This window comes from Synchiropus splendidus, chromosome 4 (assembly GCF_027744825.2).
Source record: "Synchiropus splendidus isolate RoL2022-P1 chromosome 4, RoL_Sspl_1.0, whole genome shotgun sequence".
NCBI lineage: Eukaryota > Metazoa > Chordata > Actinopteri > Syngnathiformes > Callionymidae > Synchiropus > Synchiropus splendidus.
In genome coordinates, this window is record NC_071337.1 from 1,870,061 (window position 1) to 1,897,420 (window position 27,360).

At 49.9% G+C, this 27,360-nt stretch overlaps 1 protein-coding gene across 4 annotated transcripts in view; it reads left to right on the forward strand.

Moving 5' to 3' along the window:
• Positions 1-25,869, forward strand: part of bltp3b (bridge-like lipid transfer protein family member 3B) — a 34,713-nt gene extending 8,844 nt beyond the window's left edge. Inside the window, exons 2-24 of one of the 4 annotated variants that reach the window (XM_053862014.1) lie at positions 1,538-1,700; positions 3,054-3,092; positions 5,982-6,073; positions 6,223-6,412; positions 6,474-6,614; positions 7,313-7,480; positions 7,856-8,042; positions 8,105-8,188; positions 8,413-8,571; positions 9,416-9,528; positions 9,609-9,750; positions 10,543-10,736; positions 10,810-11,541; positions 11,784-12,388; positions 13,835-13,918; positions 14,314-14,462; positions 15,385-15,542; positions 15,605-15,755; positions 16,810-16,851; positions 21,189-21,448; positions 22,002-22,110; positions 22,560-22,711; positions 23,714-25,869. In XM_053862014.1, the coding sequence (XP_053717989.1) occupies positions 1,538-1,700; positions 3,054-3,092; positions 5,982-6,073; positions 6,223-6,412; positions 6,474-6,614; positions 7,313-7,480; positions 7,856-8,042; positions 8,105-8,188; positions 8,413-8,571; positions 9,416-9,528; positions 9,609-9,750; positions 10,543-10,736; positions 10,810-11,541; positions 11,784-12,388; positions 13,835-13,918; positions 14,314-14,462; positions 15,385-15,542; positions 15,605-15,755; positions 16,810-16,851; positions 21,189-21,448; positions 22,002-22,110; positions 22,560-22,711; positions 23,714-23,842 (4,243 nt within the window). In that variant the 3' untranslated portion in view covers positions 23,843-25,869. The remainder of the gene's footprint in view (positions 1-1,537; positions 1,701-3,053; positions 3,093-5,981; positions 6,074-6,222; positions 6,413-6,473; positions 6,615-7,312; positions 7,481-7,855; positions 8,043-8,104; positions 8,189-8,412; positions 8,572-9,415; positions 9,529-9,608; positions 9,751-10,542; positions 10,737-10,809; positions 11,542-11,783; positions 12,389-13,834; positions 13,919-14,313; positions 14,463-15,384; positions 15,543-15,604; positions 15,756-16,809; positions 16,852-21,188; positions 21,449-22,001; positions 22,111-22,559; positions 22,712-23,713) is intronic. The other 3 variants (XM_053862015.1, XM_053862016.1, XM_053862017.1) reach the window with 3 other exon arrangements.
• The last annotated feature ends 1,491 nt before the right edge of the window (positions 25,870-27,360 follow it).

Genomic DNA, 27,360 nt, shown 5'->3' on the forward strand with positions numbered 1-27,360 from the left:
GGATGGCATCACCTGGCCACTTCCTGTTTGAGCTGAAGCATCTGTGGGAAGACACATTTGGAGGACTGCAGAGGGCGTCTCTCCTCCTGTGCTCTGTCAACACTGACCTTACACTTTGTTCTGTGTAACTAACTTGAACTAGCAGTTGTCAACTGTGTATATTTCATTGTACAATTGATCCCTGATTCACTGTAGTGCAACACCATATTTTATGGCAGCGCTTACACACACCATCCGTCTGTGAGGGAGACTTAAGATTCACCGCATGATAGGGACGATAACTTATCGTACACAATATCCTGCCAAACACAATCTCCACCATGACAATTCTGCATCTCACCATAGATCACACGTGGCTCACTCCCGCACATGAACATGATGAGACCGCGACAGCGCTGCGCTCTCCAGCTCCACGCCGTCTGGCAGCCAACACCAGCGTGTGACAGTTGTGGAGAGTGTGGTGGACTGTGGTTCACCATGGTAGTTTGAAAGTGATTTTTAATCCAGGGAACCTTTGATCATGACACTGGTCGACTCTGAGTCTCTGGATCCCTGTTTCTTTGATGAGATGGAGTGTTCCTCATAGGTTCTCTGACGCGCTCCTATGCCTTGGTTCACATCAACACATGCAGCTCTCCCGCTGCGCTGGTGAAAGCAGTTGGATATTGGATATTGGTGGTGGCGTCCTCTTCCACGTCCCCATTAGGCTTCACCGATGGAGGACACACTCTCACAGGCAGCGCTAATGCTAGGAGCCGCCATCAGTTAGGGACCATCAACAAATTCTAAAGCCTCAAAGTCTGAGTGACATCTTCAATAAGGCCATGGAAAACAAGCATTTTCGGAGAGAGAATTGTGACAAGGTTTTTCATCACACAAGACAAAGGACTGACAGTTTGCATCATGATCTGGAGAATAGAATCTGACTCCATGATCATTTCTTCACCTGATTTCTAATGTTACTTCAGCAGCATCTAGGAAATGTGTCCAGACTGCTCCATAGTTCAAGTCAACTGTTCAGAGACATGAGATACAGCAGACGGCTCCATCTAACCCCTAAATAAAGCTGGCAGAGCAGCCTGTCAGACACCAGCGGCTTCTACCAGAGACCTGAAACATTGAGTGTCTCATCATCACTGAAATTATCGTGATCACTTTTGTCTATCTCCCATCCCTACCGCATGATCAGGGTGTTATAAGTTGGGGGCGAGGCCTGATTGTGAATGAGGTTCTCTCATTTGTATTGCAATGAATACCGTTACCTAGAAGCCTTGCCAAGCATCCCTAATAGAAAGTTAGGAATTGTTGAGGACTGATGTCACCAGATGTCAGCATCAAGCACACAAGTCTAACTTTGACACTGTGATGAAGCCAGTTGAAAGTTCTCAGGTCTTTTCTTCAGCTGAAACACACTGAACCGCTACTGAAGGACATTGACAATGAACACCTGAGTCAACAGCATCAGCCGCCCAACAATGTTCCCGTGGCTTTCCCTGGAATCCGTCAGTGAACATTGCTGTGCTTCTCCCTTTTCCAGGTTTGCTAAAAACCTTTCCCCAGACAAGATCAACCTGAGCACGCTGAAGGGGGAGGGTCAGCTCACCAACCTGGAGCTGGATGAGGAGGTTCTGCAGAGTCTGCTGGACCTTCCCACCTGGCTGGCCATCAACCGCGTGTGCTGCAACAAGGCTGCCATCAGGGTGAGACTCACTCACTGCAACCTCACGTGAGCCCAGCTGTCACTGAAGCCAGGTCCCACATCAGCATCGGCCAGTCAGCTGCTGCCGTGGTTTTGCTTCGGCTTCCTCTAGTGTCTTCCTTGTCTTTCCTCTCACAGCAGGTGCTCCACCCTCATCCTCCTCTGGTCACACCTTCATGTCCGTCATCATGAACCTCTTCTTCCTCTCCAACACTGTCTCTCATGTGCCTGAGTCTGATATTAGGGTGTCAGGGTTTTCCATTGATGGTGTGCAGATATTCACCTTTGACATGTAGTTTTGTCCCATAATGTATCACTCACATCATTCCTTAAATGATGAGTGTTTAGTGTTCCACATCATTTTCCTTTTTCCACCTTTATGCTGTGAAGGATTCTGTTGTTGCTTAGTTGCTCACTATCGTCCATTTATCTTGCCACTTCCCAACCTGGGATTCTCCTTCCTCGAGAGTGAATGTCATTTGCATGAGCTGCAACAGTCAAATACAGAGGGGAACAACGTCCATTTCTCAGCGCACAGCTGCGGCACACCAGTCTCTTTCACAATGCCGCTGGTTCATGCTGATGACGCCTGCTGTTGCTCCACTGTGTCTCTCTAACTGGAGTCTTCATGTGGTTTCTCTCTTCCACCATCACGTTGTGTTTGAAAGTATTCACTGTCTGGTCACTTTACAACTGGAAGTGAATTTGCTGTCAACAAAGTGTGCTGGAATGTCACGGTGTGACCTCATTAGATTAGATTAGATTAGATTAGATTAGATTAGATTAGGAGCCTAATGGCTGCTGTCTTTGTGCTAAAAGTTCTTCAGAAGGACGACATTGATCTTTATCTCGTCGGTCACCCTTGAACGTCGGTCACTTCCTGTTGCACCAACAGTCAGTTCAGGAAGCTGAGCACTAACTGAACAAGGCCACGGCATGTTTAACAGTTTTGGCAATATGGTGCCATGAAATATCACTTGAATGTTGCGCGTGATTGAGGAGCCTTTTTTATCATTTATTGGGGACGTCTGCGTCAAAGTCGTCTGTTTCCTGTCACCGAGACTCTGCGGGATAATCGAATGTGATCCAGGTAATTGGCCGCATCTCTGGCGACTCTTATCTGCAGACCCTCGGGCTATGGTTTTAATCCACATCTGAAGTGGGCTGAGAGTGGAACCAGTGACTCAGCAGTATTTTAGCACGGGTGGCCATCTCTGCCGAGGTTATCTGCGGGTCGAGATCAAGCGTCGGGTCTGGATGAAATGAACCAAGCATCATCAGTTGTTGTGTGGATCTTCATTGGTTTTGCTTCAGATTTGATGTGTTCAGTAACATGTGCTGCTGTCGTCCGCAGATACCATGGACTAAACTGAAGACTCACCCCATCTCTTTGGTAAGTTGGGCCAGGATGACCGCGGTGCTGTGTGTGTTTGTAATGAGCCTTCTGTGTGGGGAATTTCTGAGGTGAGGTAGTGAAACACGTGTGTTCTCTGTTGGATAAATGATGGTGTCCAAGACTCTTATTTCTACAGTATATGAATTTACCATTCTAATATCCAACATTTTTAAAAGTTAATTCTGCATTTTTCCCCATAATATCTTATTTAATCTTTCACAAAAATAAACCCAAATGTACATGTCCCTACTGTGGGACTAATTAAGTACATCATTACACAATTTCCCTTGGGATTAATAGAGTTTTTCTGATTCTAATATTACTGAATTATGAATTATCATGCACATTTGACGTCAAACAAAGCAAATAATAAAAAAAAAATCAACCAAAATTCCCTGACCTTCTGTTATGCATCCAAAGCTTCGCATTACGTTTTTTTTTAATAAGTTAAATATTCAAACAACTTTGACAGGCAAATTCAAACCGTTCACCAATTTAATAAACTCAGTCCTTGTATGTTTTCATACTTGTTTTGCTTTGTTTTCATAAAAGGAAGTGATTCTGTCCAAAGGAAGGCATGAAAGCTTCACCTTAGCAAAACACTTTTGTGCTCTTCCACATCACTGCTGCGCACTGCTTAGCTAGACAACTGTCAATAAACATGGGCTCATCGCCACTGAAATAATACCATAATCCCTTAATTTGGGCTTTTAATAGCATATTTCTCTTAGGAACATTTGCCATTTGTTCCTTTTCTTATAACCAAAAAATCAAATATACTGGTGTTGGTACATGAAATGTTCCTATTTCAGTTAGACATTTTGTACAGATATGGGAAACATTTTTATCATGTCCATTGAGGTCAAGCGGGGTCACATATGAACTCCTGAACCATTTGTAGTTGAGTGAGTCTTATTATTGTGGATCAGATTAACATGACACTGAAGGGGCTGTGTGGAGAACCTGTGGAACCAGATGGTTGTCCTATAAGTGGGAAGAAGCCAGTCAGACTGAGAGCTAGCATCGCAGGCGTTTGTGACCTGCGCGGTCCAGTGACGTGCTGTGGCTTCCCTGCTCTCCCAGACAAATGCAGAGGGTGGAGGACTGCAGCAGCCGCCTGGTGCGGCAGAGTGACGTGAGATGAGGTGCCAGGTGCTCGTATTGTCGCTGACTTTGGGCTTGTTCTCTGATGCAGCTCGGGTCAGTTTGGCCTGGTGCTGAGCTGTGAAGATCAGTGTTGCAACATAATCTAACAATGACAAGAGAATGTCGACGTTCTCTCTCGTCATTCTTAGATATGTTGCCTAATGCAATTAGTTACAATTCTGTTTTGTTTTTCACTCATATAAGAAAAAAAGGAATTGTGAAACAATTCCTGTCATTGTAGTTTCTTAAAAGTATTGTGTTGTTTTAAGTGATCTTATTCCCAATAAATAGCTTTTTAGATCTTGGAAGTGGAGCTGTGACCCATCGAATGTTCTAATATTTGAGGACACAATGTTGCTTTGATCTGGAACATGCTACATCTTTATCCCATTTTATTCTATGGACCTATTATGTGGATTGACTACTGTCAACACAGTAAATTGGCATCTTTTTTCTCAGCAACCTCCTTCACTGTTGCAGTTCTTGGGCTCTTGTCTGTGGTTAGCACCGTGTTACTGTCTAAAGTGCCTAAGTTGAGTGTTTAGTGTCACGCTGTCCTGCGGCGCATCGGGCGCTACCTCATCCCTCCAGGGAGTAGTGTTTCTGTGACACGGTCGCTCTGCCTCTCCTGGTTGCCAGCAGGCTGAGTAGGCCACAGGTGTCAGGTTGACAGTCAGTGTTGCTGGTCCCAGTCCCAAGGCTGCTGGTGCCGACTCGCAGCTGCAGCAGCAGCAGGGAAACACTCCTCTGTTGTTGGTGTTTGGAGATAAATAGATTAGTCTTTGGTCTCGCTGTCCAGCCAATCAAAAGCTGGGTGAAGAGACATGATCAGAGGTTTTCAAAAAGAATTGTTACTGAAAAATGGAATGACTTAAATGAAAAGTATACATTGGAATGGCATTATGATGCTGTACATATGATCAAGAGCATCAGTTTATGGTGGGGATTAAAATGAGTTTTACTTTAGATTAGACTACTATTATTACATGTTCTTAGTGAAATGTCACTTTTTGTCCACTTCAGGCCACCGTAGATCAAGATACTTGCTGCCCGTGTGAGCTGATCAGGTTGTAATAAACGAGGAATAGGTTTCTTTTACACGTGACTGGCCGCGGGATCGCGCACGTCGTTGTTGGTTTGCTTTCGATGCTTTTCCTCATTTCTTTCTCTCACTCGGGTGAAGCGCTGATATACGTATCTCAGATGCATGCGGATGATGCATTCAAGAGCGTGGGAATTTTCTATACTGTTAAACAACCCAATGCCTTTCTGGATTTGTGTGTGGTGGAGACATAACGACCCTTGGCACACAGCTGTCGGGTCCCCTGACGACTATACATGTGATTTCAAAAGCCTGTATTTGATGTTCACTTATTTCACAGAAAGGTGAAAGTGAAAGTTGGTGATCTTAAATAAATAAATCTTGAATTTTTTTGCCATATGTATTGTCTGATATCCCTCAGTATTTTTCTTTGTACGTGGGTGATGGTTGCAAGTTTCGCTCTAGTACAAACAAATTTAATTTATCAAATTTATCGCACTGATACCATTATCTGTGCATCCCCAATAATAATATTAACCACTGTATTCAGATATGTTTGTAATCTGTTCTGTTAAAATTAAGCTTCTTTAAAATGTTGTTGTTATTAAATTATTATATTAAATGAACCCTCCCAATTATGTTTTTCTCTGTACTTGTTTACTTGGCGTCCATAAATCTAACCAGGTGACTTGTTTCAGACTCTGGATAAAGTTGAGATGGAGATGAGCACATGCGAGGAGCCCCGCCCTCCCAATGGCCCCTCGCCTATAGCAACAGCTTCAGGTCAAAGGTGAGTGGCTGTAGAGTTTACAACGATAAACTGACTGACCATTAAGTTGGCAGTGACCTGACTGCTCTGATGCTGAATCAAAAGGAGCATTACTGCCCTCTTCTGTTGCGATGCTCACACTGCACCACTTGTTCTTCCCGCTGCTGCAGCGAGTATGGCTTCGCTGAGAAGGTGGTGGAGGGGATTTCCCTGTCCATCAACTCTATAGTGATCAGGATCAGTGCCAAGGCCTTCAACGCCTCCTTCGAGCTGTCGCAGCTGCAGGTCTACAGCGTGAACACCAGCTGGAGCGTCAGCGACCTGCGCTTCACTCGCATCCAGGACCCTCAGAGAGGGGAGGTCAGTCTCGAGGTCGCCTCACGCCGGCTCTTGTTCTGCTGCTAATGCTGCCGTGGTCCAGATCCTGACCTTCAAGGAGATCAGCTGGCAGATGATCCGGATCGAGGCTGACGCCATTCAAAGCGCCGAGCATGAGATGTTAAGCGCCCCCATCCGTCTCATCACCAACCAGTCCAAGATCAGAGTCACACTGAAGCGAAGGGTGAGGCTCACGCACGCACGCACGCACGCACGCACGCACGCACGCGTTCTCGTATTCCTGTCCTTGTTGGGGCTTTCCCATTGACTTTTAACCCCTAAACCTAACCATCCGAAACACATGGCACACCTGAACCAGGACTCTGAACCAAACTGGAACCCACTTAGAATCACCTTAACCATAATCACTCTGAACCCAACTAACTAATGACCCAGTTATTTCATCAGTTCATCCTCAAGGACCAGCAAAAGATCCCCCAAGTATTGTGCTGTGTCCGGAATTGGTCCCCACACACACCTTTGTCTTCCTGTCTTCGTGAGGACCGTTATACATACATTGTCAATGACATAACCCTTTCCCCAGCCTCTCCCCCTAAACCTAACCATATGAAACAAATGGCTAAACTTAACTTCTACTCTGAGCCAAACTAAATCCCAAGTATAATAACCTAACTATTCTGCAGTTTTCACCCTCAAAATGGCTTCGCTGTGCAAAGATGTCTTCACTCTGTTGATCAAAAACTCTTACAGGTCCTCACAAAGGTAGTATACAAGGACACACACACACACTCTGCAGGGTGTGGCATTTCAAAACTGAATCTGCGGAACAAAGCTTTGTGAAGCTAAACCGGAAGTGAACACAGCGTGGAAATAAGGACCGTGCACGTGGCAGTAGCTGACAGGTGTCTCTCTCCCTCACAGATAAAGGACTGTAACGTGGTGGCCTCCAAGCTGATTCTGATCCTGGACGACCTGCTGTGGGTCCTGACCGACTCCCAGCTCAAAGCCATGGTGCAGTATGCCAAGTCCCTCAGTGAGGCCATGGAGAAGTCCGCCCAGCAGAGGAAGAGCATGGCCACGGATGACCAGGTGCTGCCATCTGCTGTCTCATCGTGTGCCCCACCCAGTGTGTGTGAAGTGAGAAGTTGCTCCAGACTTTAACTGTAATTCCTACTGTCCCTGATGCTCTGGACTGGTCCAGGGATGGCAGACTGCTCCCTCTAGAGGAGAGATACAGTATTGCTCGATGGGCCTCTCAAAGTGAAGAGAAGAGAAAAATGAATGATAAGGTCAAGGTCCCAAAGGTCACCTGACGACAGAGAAATTGAAAACACTCGTATATGTGATTCCTTCAACTACTTTATTTTTCACCATTAGTCCTGTTCCTCGCAGCAGAGGTTCGCTGGAGGCCTCGACAGCATGATCATGTTTGGAACTGAAAAATAAAGATGTGTTCTTCTCCAGTTACAGGTGTCACCAGCGCCCCCCACTGCACAGCAGGTGCGGACGCAGCAGACGTCCACCGCGGCTGACCAGAGCGCGACCATGGCCAAGTTGTTTGATGCGTATGATGTTTGTGAGACGTCACACCATCTCCAGATCACACACCTGGACCTGCACATCTGCGACGACGTCCATGCCACGGATAAAGGTAGAACCCCGGAACGAGCACCGACTCCAGGCGGTGCCTCACGTGTGCTGCCTTGTGTCCAGTGATCCACAAGAGAATCGCGGGCGGAGCCATGCAGCTGTCTTTCAGCTCCATCACCCTGGACTACTACCCTTTCCACAGAGCAGGTTTGCTTCTGCTTCCTCTACTTTTCTACACTTCCTATATAGAAAACAAGAAGAGCACTCTGAGAGCACAACCCTCCACCCAGCAGCTTCAGTCAACACCATCTCCCAACTGCAGTAGCCTTCAAAACAAATCCTGGATCCAGAATAGGATCCGGATCAGTCCGACAACTGAACCATCATGTCTCTTTACAGCCACTTCTTTAATGCTGGTGAATGGTTTCCAGGTGAAAGCTGTGCCCACTGGATGCACTACAGCGAAGCCACCAAGAGCAGAGAGAGCTGGGCTCGCAGCCTGCTGGAGGAGTTCAGGACCAACGTGGACATGTTGAAGAGTGCAGTGCGTGACCATGGTGGTGCTGCAGCTCACGGCTCCCCTCAGCATGGTAACACACCAAAGACACTTCGTTTTGGTTCCTGGAGGGACTGGTTTCTTATTTCTGTGGCTAACACACACGCACACACACACACACACACACACACACACACACACACACACAGCTAAATCTCTTTGAACCAAACTGGAACCCAGTTACAGTCACCAAGTTATTTTGATGTTTTGATCCACAAACTGAGGCTCAACCTTGTGGGGACAGGTACACACAGATGCTTTTCCAAAAATGGATTAGCTATACATGCACTGCACTGCACGCACGCACGCGCACACACACACACACGCGCACGCACGCACACGCACGCGCACGCACGCACGCACGCACGCACGCACACATACACATACACATACACATACACATACACACACACACACACACACATACACACACACATACACACACACATACACACACACACACATACACACACACACACACACACACACACACACACACACACACACACACACACACACACACACACACACACACACACACATTCGCATGTGCATGTGGTCACTGTGGGTTTTCTGTCCTGCAGTGTCCCTTAGTGACGATGTGCATGAGCCTCTAGGGGATCAGACAGCAGACGCTGTAGAGCTTAGGGAGGCAGACGGACTCATAGAATGGAGCCCACAAATGCAGGTCCCTGCCCAGTGCTGCTGGTGCCTTGAGCCAGGTACCCTGGTGTGTGTGCGCACGGCCGTGTGCGGTGAAACACACCTTTCGTGGCGAGCACCACTTCCAGACTGAGAGCCACCGGGCATCTGCTTCTCTCCCTCTCTCTCTGTTTCAAACCTATTCCCGTTCTCCTGACTTCACTCCTTCACTCCAGGACGGATAAGCACCTCGTCCAGCAGCTCCTTCAGCCCCCCTCCTCAGAGTCCCAAGCCCCAGCTCATGTCCAGCTCTGTGGTCCTCAGGATGGCTGACTTCAGCATCTACCAGGTGAGTCTTGCTCTCACAGCATCGACTGGCACACACGCACTTGTTGTCCTGATGCCACGTCTGCCGTGCATGTGCTGCAGGTGTCCACGGCCGACCAGCGCCGCTCCAGCCCCAAGGCCATGATCTCCTGCAACAAGAAGTCCTTGTACCTCCCGCCAGAGATGCCGGCCATCCATGTGGAGTTCACAGAGTACTACTTACCAGATGGAAAAGACTTCCCAAGTAAGCCTCTCTGGATTGCTGCCAAAAGTCACTGGTTGGGATTGTTACGATCAAGCTATGGTTGGTCAAAACTCCCATTCTATAGTGGCTCTTTGCAATGGCACAAACCAATGATGGTCATGAAACAACTGCTGCTCCCCCTCCCCGCTTTTTTTCCTGTAGCTCATAAACATTAATGTTGTTAGCGAAAAGCCACTTGTTTGCTTTTGTCCAGGCAGCTGGTGTTTTTGTTGTTACACCTGGTGGCCGCTAGAGGGCGACCTCCAAAGTTTAACTTAACGAGTTGTTCAGTGTTTTGAGTTGAGTGTAAATGGACGTGTTTCTTTACTGTGGTGGGAGAACGTTTGGGACCACCTCGCCTTCCACCAAATACCTGATATCAATCTGAGGCAGCGATTTATTTTTTTTCTTCAGCTTGGAACACATTCTCTGTTGTTGCGAACTGACATGCTGAAACGGTCAAGAACTTAGTGTAAACAATAAACCAAAGATATTGTTTATTTATGCCAGCATAATGCAGCTACGCCTTTAGAAACAGCGAATTTCCATTTCATTTCCGCTACTGTAGGTTGTTGCAGTGTCGCTTGCTACCCATCAACCTGGTTTTTCCATTTTTATTATCTGTAAATATCATTTAGATTATTGATCACTTCAATTTATTGTTTGTCGTTCAGCATTCAGTGTAGCTTCCAGGAGAACTGAAAGATGGTCCTGTTTCAAATGAGAGAAAATGATTTTTGATTGCTGCACTGGTCGCTCTGCCTCACCTCACCTCTCTTCTTCTCTCTGCAGTCCCATGTCCCAATCTGTATGCCCAGCTCAATGCCCTGCAGCTGGTCCTGGATCCTCGCAGTCTGGTGTGGATCAACCTCTTTGCCCTGGACCTCAGGCAGAGTCTGGAGCAGTTCATGGAGATCTACAAGCTCAACGACTCGCAGAAGCCTGACGAACACGTGGACATCAAGGTGGACGGCCTCATGTTGAAGGTGAGGAGCCTTCTGCGCTCTTGTCATCTCTCCGTGTTTGCGTGGATGTTCATGTCCTCTCCCCTCTGCGTAGCTGGTGATTCCCACCGAGCGGGATCCCTCCTGCCCCCCCGACCTGCCCCGCTCCATCTCTGTGCAGACGTCCGAGATGGTGGCGACCAACACTCGACACCCGGCCAACTGCACGCGCTCCCACCTGGAGGCGCTGCTGCACGCCTTCCAGGAAGAGCCCTTCTTTGCTCCCTCCTTTGAGGCGTTTCCCCGAAGCAGCACCTCCTTTCCTCTCCTCCACCCCGTCTTCCACCTTCACGCTAGTGAGCAGGACACCAAGATACACGACATCTACCGCGGCCTGGTGGCACCCACCCTGGGAACCGACGCTCTCAAGACGCCGGCTGCGACAGACTTCTGGGCGTTTCACTTCGCCCAGTTTTGGGTGGACTATGAGGGCACCCGAGGCGGGAAGGGCAGACCGCAACCCTTTGTGGACTCCTTCCCTCTCACTGTGTGGGCGTGCCAACCCGCCAAGCTGCTCCACCATCAGGAGAAGCTGCGAGATGCCGCGGGGTCTTCTCTGTCCAGGAGCATGTCTGTGGAGGCCGTGGGCCGGCTGCAGAGGAAGCGCCTGCTGAAGGAGTACTACAGTACTGAGAGCGCGCCTGCTCAGAGTACCGCGCTGCCGGCCACCAACGGACTCCGGAAGCTCTCGCTGGACAGCTTGCCTTCCTCCAACTCAGTGGCATCATCAGGGAGGGACGCAGACGTGCACGTGTTAATGCATGTGCACAAGCATCTGAGTGCCCAGGTGGGTGCACCAACACCTCCGCGTTGTGCGTTGTTGAATTCAATAAAGCGAGCATGATGGTCATGTGTGTGTGTGTGTGTGTGTGTGTGTGTGTGTGTGTGTGTGTGTGTGTGTGTGTGTGTGTGTGTGTGTGTGTGTGTGTGTGTGTGTGTGTGTGTGTGTGTGTGTGTGTGTGTGTGTGTGTGTGTGTGTGTGTGTGTGTGTGTGTGTGTGTGTGTGTGTGTGTGTGTGCGCGCGCGCAGGTGAGCCACCGTCAGTACGTGTTCCTGATGCATCTGCAGCGCAGCATCAAGTCCCTCCAGCAGACCCTGCAGCAGGATCTGGACAAGAGCAGCTCCAAGAAAGACCGCAAAGATTCGTGGAAGCCTCCAGCAGACCACCAGCCCTTCACCGCCTGCCTCGCCCTGTTGCTCAAGAGCGCAGAGGTCTCCCTCCTGCTGAAACCAGTCTCCCAGCCGGAGGGTTCCTGCTCCCCTGTGGGGTCTGAGCTGTCTCCCTCAGAGAGCAGAGGAACCCTGGGGCCTGGAAGTGATGGCTGTGAAGGGACAGGGAGGAAGCAGGAGCGCAGTGATGCTGCTGCCTCCTGCAGCGTGGACCAGCTCTTGTGTTCAGACGGGTTGGAGAGCAGGACCACATCGGGCCCCGCCCCTCTAATCCCTGCCACTGTGACGCACCCGGACCCTCATCATGGAGCATCGGTGGGGGACAGGACAGCGGCACTGAAGTCCGCTGAAGGTGGCGACTCGGTGCTGGACCGCCTGGCAGAGGAACTTGACTCCAAAGTTCTGACAGCTGACCTGCCTGACCCGGCGGGGGACAAGACTGCAGCCAAGATGCCTCAGTCCAGGTACCGCAGCGCCATAATCACTCTGCCTTTACTCCATGAAGTCTTACTAGCTTCCCTGTGAAGTCAGTGCAGGCAGACCAAACCACTTGATAGTGACATGGGTCCGTGATGTGGACGGCACCTTCTGATGCGTGAAACACTTGGACAGTAGGTGAGGGACGATGCAGTGTTCCGTCCTGATGAGAACTGTGGACTGACTTGCATGTCCGTGCACTCAGTCCTCAGTGGGAGGATCCCCGTCCTGTCCGTCACATGGCTGGCACCCAGAGTTAGAGCAGGTTCTGCCGGAGCGTGTGGCGATCACCACTGCAGACGATTCAGTCTCTGAGTGGGCTGGACTCGCTCGCAGTCCGGTCCGGACCTCCTCTGTATCGTGCAGTGTTATCGATTCTGAGAAATCACTTGGCCAAGAATCACCTCTTATAAAAGCTGTTCTCCAGTGTGAGAACAGGAGCGTCTGCGGCTCTGAGATTCTCTGCAGTGAAGTGTGGAGAAAGGGAGAGCTGAAGTGCTGATTGTGACTCTGAAGGATGGGGTTTCTGATGGAGCAGAGAATCAAGAGTGTTTTTCTGCCTGGCACTGGCCATCTGGTCTGGAGTGAGAGAATAGACGGTGAAGGTAGCTCGATGACTTTCCCAGAATCCATCTGCTTCAGTTGTGTGTGATGAGAGATTGTGTCCTGCATGAAAGGAGCCAGGTGAGGCACTCCCTGCATGTACCACCAGATGACTTCTCACTGCTGGTTCTTCACGTGACTTCAGGATGTCATTAGATCCCACTGTCTATCGGCTGTTCAGAAGCTGTGGGGGCTGGAATCCAACATGATTTTGAGAATCCCCACTTGAGAATATCTTCTGATCGTGTGCATAAATGGTTACTGAACTTAAGTACTGCTCATGCTCACAGATGCAGTATTTGAAAATAAGTGGTCTCGTAACACGCTCACGAGTTTTAGTTTGTCAACATCAATCACGACCAAAACCTCAGAAATCTGCCAGGAAAACGGGGTCAAAAGTGACAGGTTACTGTGCCTCCAAGTCTGTTTCGTGAGTGCCAAGTCCATGACCTTTGACACACATTTTCAGCCATGACTTGTCGTCACTCATGCTGCCACAAGTATGTTTTTGTGTTGACAAGAAAATGCTGTGGAGATGAGGCTCCTGGGTTTCTCTCCTGCTGTAACATCTGTTTCACTCACGCTGAGCTTATCACTCACTAAAGGGTTGTTTTTGTGGGTCTCCACTTGAACACAAGAGCATCTGTGTGTCTTTATGACTGTGTCTGTCTCCTGAAGTCCATGTGCGTCTCCATGTTTCATCATCCTCCGACGTTCTGACTCTCTCTGAACCTGATCTCATCACCTCCTTGCACGCTGCCTAACTTGCTTCCTGCTCTTGACCTTTGACCCATGCGAGGTGTGTGTGTGTGTCTCTTCTCTTTTCCAAGGAAAGGAAGTTTGTCTGTCGTTTCTGAACTTCTCAGCTCCTCAAACACCAGCAGATCCTCCTCCCTTTATTCCATGTCCAACATGTAAGACACTGGATCTGTGACTAGCTGTAACTCTGTGTGTCGTTCCTGAGTGTAGGCATGTGTCCGTGTCATCCTGGTTTCAGTCTGTTTGTTGTAGGATGACTTTTGTGCAGTCGTTGTGTTGTTTATTTCAATGTTTGTTTATTATTCTCAGCCTTGTCTTTATGTAAAAGTTAAATACGATTGTATAGTTTGATAGTCAGAAACACATTGCTGTGGTCCTCCTCACTGAATGTGTGGTTGCACTTCCTACTTTAAGGTTCTCATCACATTCATGTCTTGCTTGTATATTGTGACATCTCGCCCTTCTCCTCGTCTGGTGTGACCCTCGAAAGTGTGGGACTCCTTCGTCAGGATCCCTCTCAGGTCTCAGGTGTGTGTTTGTGCCTCCTCAGTGGTCGCCTGATGCGAGACCGCTCCCAGTCCAGCCTCTCCGTGTCTTACAAGAACATGAAGAAGAGCCCCTCGCTGCAGTCTCTGGATAACATCTCCATCGACAGCTGCCTGATGGAGGACGGGGACAGCTACAGCCTGCTGGAGAGAGGTGGCGCTACTCATCACTTTCTTCTCGTCCCTTCGCTCTCATAGTCTGACTATGTGACTATGTCTAATGTATATTTTTCAAACTAAACTGCAAAGAAGACTTGAGTAAAGTGTAAATGACAGTCTCGCCATAAAATGTTCTAAGTAATGTTCAAAACTGCTTCATGTGCTTTCATGAACAGTGTTCACCGTTGGGGGCGCCATCACTTCCTTTATCTTTTTCTTCTCAAGAACTTCTCCACAGTTGGTAACTCTCACAGATCTGCAGCTGTCAAGTCAGTTCAGTGACTCACTACTGCCACCATACCTGACTCATGGATTGAAACTGAGTGTCTCACGGCCCAGATGTGTGAAACAAAACAACTTCATGTGTGGCCCTCTAGGGGGCGCTCGTGACCCAACGTCAGCCCTATGGTTAAGAATCACTGCTCTAGAAGACAGCACAGCAGGAGTCCTAACTTGAGGTGTGGGTCACTGCCCGGGTCTGCTATCATAACTAAGGAGCGAACTGTGGAGGAGCGGGTGGCTCCATATTTGGCCTGGAATCCAGAATGATTTTTTTGTCCCTCCCTAATTCTTCATTACTAGTTCGATTGTAAATATAACTGGCTAAAGTTCTGGGTTGTGGGACTTGTTTTTCTCTGTGGCTGTTTCTTGTCCCTCCTGAAAATTGAAGATGTGTAGTAAAAGAAACGGCAGTGACCTCACACATGAGTCGGCTCGAAGGTGACTGCATGCCATTGAATGTATTTCTTCAGGAGTATAAAGTAGATTGAAGGCAACGGTGAGAGCTTCATCTGTTGTAGTGCGTTATGGGAGCTGCGGTGGTAATTGTGCTGTGGGCCTTGAGCTTGACGAGTCTGCAGTCAGAGGAGCATTTCATCCCACTTTTATTGACTTATTCTCTGTTTTGCTCTGGACAGATGACGTGTCCATCTCTGGCTTCAAGGATGCCATCAGTGAGCAGAGCACCACGGAGAGCGCCCTGGAGGCTGCGACGGGCCCGGAGCCGGAGGGCGCCGTGTCTCCGGACACGGACAGCGCCGCCTCCCAGAGCATGGACGAGCCCACCAAAGACGTGGTAAGCTGGAGGAAACATCGGAGCGTCTTGTGTCAAGGTGGTGACGGCCGCTCTTGGTCCAGGTGTCGGTGCTGGTGCTGAAGGTGCAGTCGGTGTGTGTGGGCATGGAGGCGGTGGGAGCCAGCACGGCGGTGGCGCTGGAGGTGGGCAAGGTCACGCCCAGCCAGCTGGGGAACGTCAGCCTGCGACAGTACCAGAGCAACCGCAGCCTCGGTAAGAACCGACACGCCGGCACGGGTTTGTGTTGCCTGTGAGGGACGAGATGCTAGATGCTAGCTCGGGCGTGATGGTCGCAGGTAGTTCCAACTTGTAAACGAGTGGGCTTGTTTACCTCCGGATCTATTGAAGCAGCAGAAGCGCGGTTAAATTGCAACCTGCTGCCAGAAGGGGGCGCAGAAAGCTAGGGCAGCACTACACAGTCATGGAGGGAGGAGCACATTTAGGCTGTGTCCCATTCCCCCAAACAATAGCACTTGGTTCTGAGTGCCCTCCACTATGAAGTGCAACATCTTGCATCGGCGCTGATCATCTCACTCGGTTTGGTGAGAAGAAATGGGTGGAGCTGAATCCGGCTTCGCTGCTAAGTTGGGGTGATAGATGTGTTAGAGGTGTGAGGATGCTAACGTTAGCCTGGATGCTAGCCCACTGTTGTTTGTTCAGAAGAAATCCAAACCTACTGTTGAACATCCATGTTGTATTGTTCATGTTGTGGGACACGGTGGAGCATTTGGCTGGCTGACGTGTGACACCAGAGAGAGTCAACACAGGCAAAAGTGGTCCTGGCTACTAACATGTCCCTGTTGTCCTGTCCAACATTGTTGTGAAATCAAGTCCTTTGGTCTCCTGGACATCTCTCCACACTTCATATTCCCACCTGGTTTCAAGTCAGCTCCGGAGCTCCCTGGGTTTGAAGGGATCATTTCAAGTGGTGAACGGCCAGTGAGGAGGAGTGGGACACACCACACTGACCCGTGACGCGCAGAGCCCAGTGTTGGGGGGAGAGATGGGACACAGCCTAAACCTCTGTGCTTTGACTTGACCTTCACATTTGTTCCTGACTGGTCCAGGCATGGCACCGAGCTGGTAGCCACATTGAAGCGACACTGATGGAAATGTTACGCATAATGTTGGAAGGGCCTTTCATTTTCTACACAATTAAGCAGCTGTTGACCTGGCGGATGAAGGCGGCATCTCTGCCTGTAGATGTGCTGTCGTGGTCCAAACACTTGCGAGCCTCTGACCCCACCCTGTCATACCTCCTCCCCAGGTATGGTGTGTTCAGGGTCAGTACCTGCTCAGAGCAGCCCAGGTAACTGCTGTGTGTCCCTTGTCTGCGCCTGCATGTGAGCTTCTCTCTCGCTCTGTGAGAGTTTTCTCCTGTCATTTGCTCGGTTTCTCTCGGCCAGATTCCCTCGCTGTACTAACATTGGCAGCAACTGGCATTTAAACGACAACACTGTCTGGCCAGAGTTGCTGCTCGTCCTCATGACACTGCAGCCATCACAACACAAGCCTCTGCTGGGAGGATGTGTGCTCCAGCCTTCAGTTCAGTTCAGCTCCGCTCTCACTGTGATCTTTGTGTTCTGCGCTCTCATGCTATGATAGTTGGACCAGTGTGTGAGTGAGAAGCCATTACAGCTGTACTGAAGATGTGTGCTGACCAAACCATTCTGCCCCCTGTGGATGCTGTGACTGAGCACATTGTTATTGAACAGTTACCAGTTACAGGAGGTAAATGTGATTGACTCCCAATGGTTCTCATCACCCTTCTCACCTGGCACTCACAGATGTTTCTCCATGTCAGACTGACTGTGTTTGAGAAGCTAAAGCTTCCAAACGCTTTACTTGAATCTGCAGCCACAGTCTGAAGTGACGTTAGCAGAAGGCTAATCATTAGCATCAGCTAACAGTGGCAGTTTCCTACCTGCTTCTAACTTCAGATCGACATGATGCCGAAGTTCTCTCCAATTCAGGAGGGCGCCTCTGATGGAGCCAGTGAGCATGGAAGCATGTTCTTCTGACCAACAGATGAAGAGCCTCATCAGAACCAGGTGAAGCCAGGTGAAAGAATGAGGGACCAGTGGCAACCATCTGTGTTTGGCTGAACGTTTGCCTTAAACCAGCGTGAACACGCCACGATAGCAAGCTGTCAACACAGCAGAGAAGCTCTGAGGAACATGGGTGAGGAGGCGTCAACACTGGACCCAGTCAGTGCCACTGTTTATGTTCTGTCCTGCTGCGCCTCCTGAAGAGACTCGGACCTTCCAGTGACATGAGCCTTCAGTGTTGATCCCTTCAGACGCTTCATCCTCTCACAATTGTCCGAGTCCTGGCTTCCACAACCAGGTGGTTGGAATCAAAACAAGTCCTTGCTTCACATGAAGCTGCTCTTCTTCCTCAGAATCCCTGGACAAACCCCTCTGTATTGGCTGATATTAACGCTGCTTCCACCGCACTGGTGTTTGGTGCCTCCAGTGACATCACTAGGTGGCGTGTGACCCACTCATGAGAACCTCGTCAGAACCACAATGGATTTCTTGTTAGTAAATGGAAACCAAATTCTATTGAATTGTTTTGTATACACGGAATGAAAACCCAGTACTTCTGGTACTATGTTTTGGTGAGGACACTTCTAGTTCCCACTCTGGAAGTGGTCCAGTGGTGACGGTGCCGTCGCTAAACAAACACCACATCTGACCAAGACGTTGGCAGATTCAGGGGTTTCTGCCGTGTGTGCACAGCACCTGAGATGAAGGTGCAGTAGCCAGAGGTTCCCTGTTGAAGCATCAGTGCTTTAAATTCAGAACATGCTTTGATCATTCATATCTCTGGTAGTGGCAGTACTGAAGTACTGAGGCTCAACTGTCCAGGGCCATGGAGAGTGTGAGGAAGAGGTGAAGAAGCGGCTGCAGGCAGGGTGGAATCATTGGAGAAAAGTGTCAGGTGTGATGTGTGACAAAAGGCTGTTGGCAAGGATGAAAAGGGAAGTGTCCAAAAGGGTGGTGAGGCCAGCAACGTTGTATGGTTTGGAAACAGTGGCACTGAGGAAAAGACAGGAGGCTGAGCTGGAGGTAGCAGAGATGAAGATGCTGAGCTTCTCTCTGGGAGTGAGAGCAGGATGATGATAGGATCAGAGGGACAGCACATGTGCTCAGGTGTTTAGGAGACCAAGTCAGAGAGGCTGGATGGAGATGGTTTGGACATGTACAGAGGAGAGAGAGAGAGACAGTACATTGGTAGATGAAGATGTTGAGATGATGGAACTGCCAGGCAGAAGGTGGAGAGGAAGGCCACAGAGGAGACTGATGGAGGTGGTGAAGGAGGACATGAGGTTTGGAGGTTTGAGAGAAGAGGGAGGGTGAGGTGGAGGAAGATGATCCGCTGTGGTGCTCAGGTGATCGAGTCAGACTTGAAAGCTGGCGGTTGCTCCTTGATACAGGACGGTGAGGGCCTGACACATGAGTGACAGACGATCAACTGGGGTCAGTGTGTGTAGCTGCCATGAGGATGACTCTGTATGAAACCATGGTTTCCTCTGACCCCAGCATGACAACAGCCTCAGCGCAGCGACTGACAGTGTGTTTGCAGTAGGTTTCCATCGTCAAACACTTGAAGACAGATTCTTGTTTGCTGGGCCATGGGAGTGTGTCTCTTAATTCAGCTATAATGGAGGGAGCGTCCCATTACACGCACCATTGGCTCCCACCAAGCTCATGCTGGAGTGTGTGCGCCTTCATCCCGACCTGTGGTGAGCCCTCCCCCTCCGCCACTCTGCTGCTGCAGATCCAGTCCAGCGGCTCCAGTAGCTTCGCCGCTCCCCGCCTCAGCTTCCATCTATCAGACTCCCTCCCTCCCTCACCTCCCGCTCCTATTCCATCTTCCTGCTAATCCTCTGTCATTTAACTCCCCGCATCTCACCCCCACTACCTTCGTCTCTCTCCGGGCCATTTTCCCTCCCCGTCTTATCGCCGCCGCTCACTCGGGGCCCGGGGCCCTGGAGATGCTGCCTCTGCCGCAGCTCTGTTGTGCAGCCTCCTTCATGCCTCAGTGTCTTCTGATGGTGAAGTTAGACCTGCATGTCTATCACGTCGGTCCATGAGGTGGTGACATGTGGCGAGCCAGGGTTTCCACCACTCACCATGCCCAGCTCCATGTTGCCTTCTCCGCTTGGTTTTACCTCGTGTATCACACGGAGGACGAGCGTGGAGATCACTGCCGGGTCAGTGAATCACTTTGCCTCCGCTGACTACAATTTAAAGTTCTTATTATTGTCTGTGTGATCAGAGAGCTGGGCTTTATGTTTCGGTGAAATGAAATGACCCCCTCACTTCTGAAGGCCTGGCAGCTCCTCTGTTGCTGTGGTGGTGCGACACAGTCGCTTCCATGCAGCGCAGACCTCATGAAGTCAGAGTGAGACTGATCCACCGGAAGTGTTTGTATGTACTAGTCAGCTGCCTTTGTTTTCAGCCCAGTTTCATGCATGAACAGTTATGTGACAGACAAACTATTGACTTCTTTTAATGATTGCCCCAAAAATAGATTTTAAAAAATGAAGTAGATTAAGTAATGTTCTCATATTCATTGAGTTACAATGAAAAAAAGAACTCGTACAACCCATTTCAGAAGGTGGAATCACACTTTGTGAAATCTATATTTGCAGCATTTGATCTTCTTTTTTCTTTTTTATGAACATATATACTCACATTTTTCTCTCCTATTATTCCCTTTCGTTAGACGGCCCCTCACAACGGATGCAGTGTGGCCCTACAGGAAGTGGTAGCCTTCTATTACACCCCTGGATTAGATTAGATCAGATTAAATAACCTTTACTAGTCCCACGTATATTTCAAGTCATTCGACACCGTAGAGTCCACTGTTTGGACGGATCAGAGGCTTTGAAGTGAACCTCTGGCACCAGAGGAAGCGCATGAAAGATGTGACTCGACACACAAGCATCAACTGGCTGCTCTTGGGGGGTTCATCCTCAAGTTTTTGAACCTTGAATTGTCTGCTGTTTCACCTCTTCATCATGGCTGTTTCAGTGATAACATCACATGACTTGGGGGCGCTGAAAAACGTTGGGATGTTTTTCAAACTGAGCGTGTTTCGACCAATAATTTCCTCCTTCCTTTTGAATTGACAGTGTTTCCAGATCACTTATGTTTCCACAGTGCAGAAATCCTTCTTTGTTATCTCCTGCAGCCCAGTCTGTGGCTGCGGTTGTTTAAGTCTGAGCTTGGTTTAGCTCTGGCTTGCGTGCAGGAAAAAAACGTTGCCTCTGAAGTGGGTCTCAGTTGGAGTCAGTTCCTCCTTGTCATGTGACCAACATATTCAGCAGAGTCGACACTCAGTCCTTGGGTCGGGGTGTAGCATCACAGACTGTGGGTAACAAAAGGTTTTCTCCAAAGTGGTTTTCTCTGGGACAGGATTGTTTCCTGGAACTGAGTCCTGCTGCCTCAGAAAGAACTCGGCATCTGTCCCACCTGTTTGTGAATTTCCCTCGTGTTGTGCTTCTCACTTCCGTTTCCGCTTCCATCTTCCACTCGATTGGACCTTGTTGTGACGCTGCACTCGCTGTTCTGTTTGAACGTGCCACCGACTGGCTCCGCCCACACGACCATTAACCGCGATTGTTTCCGTCCACAGTTGGCGGCGAGGTCATCTCCTCCGCCCTCACGGGCCGCCACAGTCCGGAGGTCCGGGCTCGCCTGGAGAGCGGCCCCTGCGCCGCTGCCCACTCGCCTCTGGCTGAACGCAACGGCTTCCTGCAGCTGCGTCTCCATGGTTACCAGGCCAGCTTCCTGATGTCGACGCTGCACAACCTGGCCCAGTTCCTTGAGGACGACTCGGCGCCGCAGGTGCTGCCCATGGAGATCAGCGTGGGAGACACTCGCATCCAGCTGAAGGTAACACACCTGCTCCTGTCTGGAGCAGCAGCTTCTGTGAGGGACATCCAGTTGGATTCTGGGTTTCAAACTGAAACGACACAGGAAGAGCTCTTTTCTCGCCACCTTTCTGTGGATTGTGCACGGGCCTTCGTGGGTCCTCCTGCTGTGCTGGTGAGCAGACCGGACCCTGCTCTCTGATAGGTTGACACTTCTGTTGATCCATCCACCAACGCTCTTCTCAAAGTGCTCGGCGCGGTGCTGAATCGATGCTCTCACCGCTGCCGGTTGGTTTTGGCGGTGGCGTCTCAAATGTGTGTTTTGTTGGATGATTCTCACCCGCTGCTGTCGACCTGCTGCTGTGGAGAACCTCTTTCATCTCATCCTATCAGTCATCACGTATGAGTCAAGCCGTTTGTTCTGTGGGTGTGTGAGCGAGGTGCAGCTGGAGGAGCACCTGCAGCAGCTGCTGTTGTTCAGTGTGTGAAGCTCAGGACCTCCCTGCGTGCCACTCTTTGTGTGACGTCATTGCCGAGGCGACTTGAGTCCGACCTGTGTGACGTGTGTCCAACAGGACGACGGCCCCCGGGACAACCCCTCGGAGACGGAACCCTCCCCCATCACCCTGCACGTGGACAGCCTGGTCATCCACCGGAGGGACGACGGCTCCTTCTCTATCGGAGGTAACGTGCCGTAACTCTGCTCAGGAGACTTGCTCTGGACTAGTTAGGAAAACTAAGTTGATTGAAATGATTTTTCAACTTTGTCACGTGGTACGAATCCCAACATGGCTAATCAAACGCTGAACTGTCCCACTCGTTTACAACAACAAGCTTTCACCCCGGGATTCGTCTGTTTTTCTGCCGGGAACAAGTTTACAGCTGCTGTGTTGGGAGTGAGCAGCCGGGTGGTCTCTCTCTGACTGCAGCAGTCTGGTTTTTACTGGCGCTCAAACACGTGGAGCCTCCAGCCTTCAGGCTCTCGTCGACCTGTCTAACTTTATAAACACTCGCTCGCCGTCTCCGCCCCTTCAGCGTCACCGGCCTTTGTGCGTGTGCTGACAGGAAGAGCTGTGGAGGAGCTACAGTCCTATGTGAAGCCTGACCGCTGACCTTGCACCCTCTCCTTGCAGTGGACCCGGCGGCGCCGACCAAACCCAGGAAGGAGGCCGCGTCGACTGACAGCGCATTGAGTCCGGTGCCGGAGATCAGCCTCATCACGAAGGCCACGCAGACTCAAGCACAAGCCCCGCCCCCTGCCCCACCTCCGTCCGACAGCGAAAAGGTGGGCTCTTTGTTTCGGTCTGTGCTTGTACAGCAGGTTCCCAGTGAGAGTAGTTTCCCACTACATTGGTGTCTGGCTCTGTGACTGGACTCAGTCTCGCCACTGGCTCCACCACCGAGCGACACCAGATGTCTGGACCGGATCTAAAAGCTCACCTCACTGTTCCGGTCCTTTCCTGCTCTGGACTGGCCACAAACACACTTCAGTTCTTTGTTCTTTTTTTGCTCCAGTTTGGCTCCCGTTAGATCCCCAGTGGGCGGGACGTGAATCACTTCACTCACCGAGCCAGGGTTTGTTCTCAGATGCAGCCCGGATGGTGGAGACTTGCGTAACCACCATCGCTGAAGCCACCAAGTGAAACCCTGGCGATCACGTCCTCTTATCTCAGAGGGAGTTTATCGCCACACCCTTCTGTAACTTCAGTGCCGGAGGAGACGATCCGGCAGCGAGAGATGCTGCCATGGTCGTGGTAACGCTCCTGGTTCTGATGGCAACAGGAAGTCACATCTCACAGCAGGAGCACCGAGAGCGCAGGCTGCAGTGAGCCTCACGGGGCAGTAGGTGGCAGCAGTGTCCCGGCAGAGGCTGAGCAGGGAAGTCAGCGACATCAGTGACGGGTCGCTCCTGTTGTTGGATTCAGTTGTCAAGTCGGTGCAGGGAAGCAGATCATCGCTGGAGGAAACACAAGCTCCTGGGCGAGGAAACTGAGGGTGTGGCCCAGACTCACCTCCACTTGCTGCTGCACCCACTTGATGAGGAGCAGTCTTGGACCCGGCCTGACCTCTGACCCAAACGCAGGAAGAAAAAAAGGAGCCCAACTCTCCATGTAACACTGGCTGATGTTCAAGTCCAGTAGAACCTGAGCCCAAGAGCCTGGTCTCTGTGGAGCTGGGCTGAAGCTGTGGCTGAAACGTGCCCCAGCAGTTTGTCGCCTCCAAACCCTTGAGCAGAAGGTTCCTCACCTCCAGACCACTGACTCTGTCTCCCTCTTCTCTCTTCCAGCTGCTGATGGACGAGAACGAGTGTTTGAAGATGGAGCTGTCCAGAGCCAAGATGGCGCTGGCTGAGGCTCAGATGGAGAGAGACTCGCTCCTGCATCGTCTCAAGACCCTCCGCGTCAACAGCAGCTAGAGGGACCCGTGTCCTGGACTCTCTCCCACCAGACTGGTGTGAATGTGCGAGACCTGCTGCCTGCCTGAGAGGCTCCGGCCCTGCTCCGTGGACCTCCTCACCGCCGGCTTCAGAACCTTCATCGGAGGTGGAATACAGTGAAGAATGTTGAGGCTGACGTCTCCAGCCGTGGAAGAGAGGGTCAGTGACCATCTGTGGAGATGATTCTCCAGAACATGAACCAGTTTATATGGACGTCGTGGAGGAACTTTGGAACAAGGGACGCGTTTCTCATGAGCGCTAACAAAGTATTTGTCCACAATAAATGATGGAATCCGGGAGGAGAGATGATCCAAAATTACAATATTTCACGTTTAAAGACGTCGAGTAATAGAAAAATGAAGCAGTGAAAATGTGAATCTATATTTAGAAATGACATTGAAATTGAACGTACTGTGTAAAAGCTTCGGAACATAAGTGAAAATGTCTCCTGAAACAGAGGAGGCGAAACTAGCTGGGGCTGGTTGGACTGGCGGAGCGTCCCAGCTCTGAATGTCAGACTCCTCCTCTTCCTCCTCCTCCTCCTCCTGCACAGAGCCGCCGAGTTCACGGAGAAGAATGTCAATGTCTATTTTCTGCAGTGTTGGTGTCACTAAAGCCGTTTTCATCGAGGACGTCCGCAGCAGCCTCCTATTTTTCTAATGTAAATACGGCAGACGTCGTCATGGCAACGCTCCGCGGCGGCGACCGGTCCAGGACGGAGCACCGTCAGCTGGACGGCCATGTTCCTCAGAGATGGTGCAAAAATGAAGGGAAATAAAAACAAGGGCCTCGTTTCTTAACGTCTGAGCCGCGTCTGTGTTTGATGGAGGACCAGCGTCACCACCCTCCTCCTCCTCACACCCTTCCTTTCTTCAGGTCTCCGTGTTTTCTTTCACAGCGGTCTTCTCTCCTTCACTTTCTTTGTTCCTTCACTCTTCATTTTTTTCCTTACTCTTTCCCCCCTGTTTTCTGCTTCCTTCTTCTTTTCCTCCTTCCCTTCCTCTCTGCTGCTGCATTTTCCTGCTCCCCATATTTCTCCCCGTTTCTCCTTTCTTCATCTTGTCTTACTCTCCTCCCTTCATTTCACTCTGGCTTTGCCTCCTCTCTTGCTTCCCTGCCCACCTTCTTTCTCTCTGCTGTCTTCCTCTTCTCCCCATCTCTTTACCTTACCTTCCCAAACTTTTCTTTTTCATCTCTTTGCTTTTTCCACCTTTCTGCCTGATCTTTTCTTCCTTTTCTTCTCTTCTCACCTGTGCAGGTGTGTGTTTTGCTGTCTGTGTGTGGGAGTGTTTGTTCTAGTGTGTTTTCAGTCGCAGTGTTTGGTTTGGTCTTTTCCAGTCACTGACTCTGTGTGTTTCTGCTTTTGCAGATTGTTGTGTTGATGCATATTTATTTTAGTAGCTTTTGGTGTGTACTTGTATAACTGTACTTGTGAGGACCTTTAACTGGACCCCACAGTTCCAAGCCTCAGTTTGAGGATGGACACTTCCAATAACTCTGTTCCAGTTTGGTCCAGAGTCCTGGTTCAGGTGAGATATGTTTTTTTTTTGATGGTGAGGTTCAGGGGGAGAGGCTGGGGAAAGGGTGATGGCCAGGAGAGGTCCTCACAAGGCCAGAGCGACAGACGTATGTGTCAGAGGTTGTGTAGCTCTGACTGACATGGATGAGTGTGTGATATAATCTGACGCTCACAGCAGCTTCAGCGCTCCTTCTCTTCAGTGTCTTACGACTCTCCGCGGGAGTCCCTGAACGCACCACCCCCTCTGTGTTTACCGAGCAGCTTGCAGCGCTGCGGGGCAGGAGTGGCCGAGTGTCCCTGAACGCGTCACGGAAGAGCAGCTCGAGGTTCCACGCAACACCTGCCTCCATCATCCATTCAGAGAAACCCTCACGCCTCCGTGCTCGGGACGCCGTGTGCGCATGCGCGTGGCTATAGTTGATGCTGCGTGTTTTCGCAGCTGCTCGACATCGAGTGGTACTTTTTTTTTTTTTTTTTTTTTTTCCAGGGGAACAACAAAGACAGGAGCTCGTGCTGGAGCTTTGTCTCACACCCACGGTGCACATCTGCCAAGCTCGCGGGAGCGAGAGCCGGAAAATAGCGGGGATGGTTTCACAATAAGAGCCAGGTGACTGAAGACGGCGAGATTTACAACCTAGATTTCATTTATTTTTTAAATCCATATTTTGTCTAAACGGTTCAGTCTTAACCATGATCAAAATTCCATGTGTATTGGACTTTTTACATTGTCATCAGACCTTCATGTGCAACTGCACACACCTGTCCTGACCACCTTCTACAGAGGGACAATCGAGAGCCTGCTGACCAGCTGCAGCTCCGTCTGGTCTGGGAGCTGCAGTGCATCAGACTGGAAGTCTCTGCAGAAGGTGGTGAGACCAGCGGGGAAAATCATCGGGACCCCACTTCCTGCCATCCAGGATATAGCAGATGGTTGCTGCTTATCCAGGCCACAAAGGATCATCTCGGACTCTACTCATCCCCACTATGCACTGTTCCCTCCTGCCATCCGGCAGACGGTTCCGCAACATCCGATGCAGAACCGCCAGATTCAGGAATAGTTTCATTCCTGGTGCTGTCAGGCTGCTGAACATTGGACAATAGCTGCAATACTGTTGATCTGTTTATATTTAGTGTATATATATATATATATATATATATATATATATATATATATATATATATATATATATAAACATCTTTCTGATTAGTATATATTTGATATTTTTTTATTTTTGGACATATAGTTTTGTTTTTGGAAACCGGAGGCCTCAGACCGAAATTTCGTTGCCATAATATAGTGATATGTTACTTATGTTTACTTGGAAACATGGATGTTTCCGACCAAGTCATCATTCCTGACATTTTTTTCTCGCTAAAACTAGCGTTTTTATTGAAAAAATAAACCCTGATTTCACAGTAATTAACAGTCCAGGCTATTGAAAAATAGGAAGCAAACATTAAAGTGTATACACACAGACTCACTCGCTTTCTTCTTCCTTCACACAGTTTAGTCTCCTGAAGAGATCATTCAAGCGTCCGAGTCCCTGCAGCTCTGCAGCAGACTGAGCGGTGTCAACTGTCCATCTAGACCTGACAGTGGTTGACACTGGTGCGTGGCCAAGGATTTGCTGTATTTTGAGCAGCTAGAAACGTAAATTTGTGGACTTCAAGAGACCAAACACGGGTTCATTCTGTTGCTGTGAGTGTAAAGACACCACTGTTCGACCTTTGACATCACTCCTAGAACAAGATCCAGACAGAGGTCCGTAGCGCTGGATTCGAACCGGCAACCGTCTGGCTGGGCTCACGCCAGGACGCTGTCACCAATGACCGACGTGATCAACCGTGATCTCGGAGTCTGAAACGCCTCGAATTTGGCCCAACCTGCTTGAACCACGAAGAAGGCGCGTTTTATTGTGAAAGGCGCCACCGGAAGCCGCGCTCCTCACGGCGGCCCCTCCGCTGGTGAGTCGGGGCG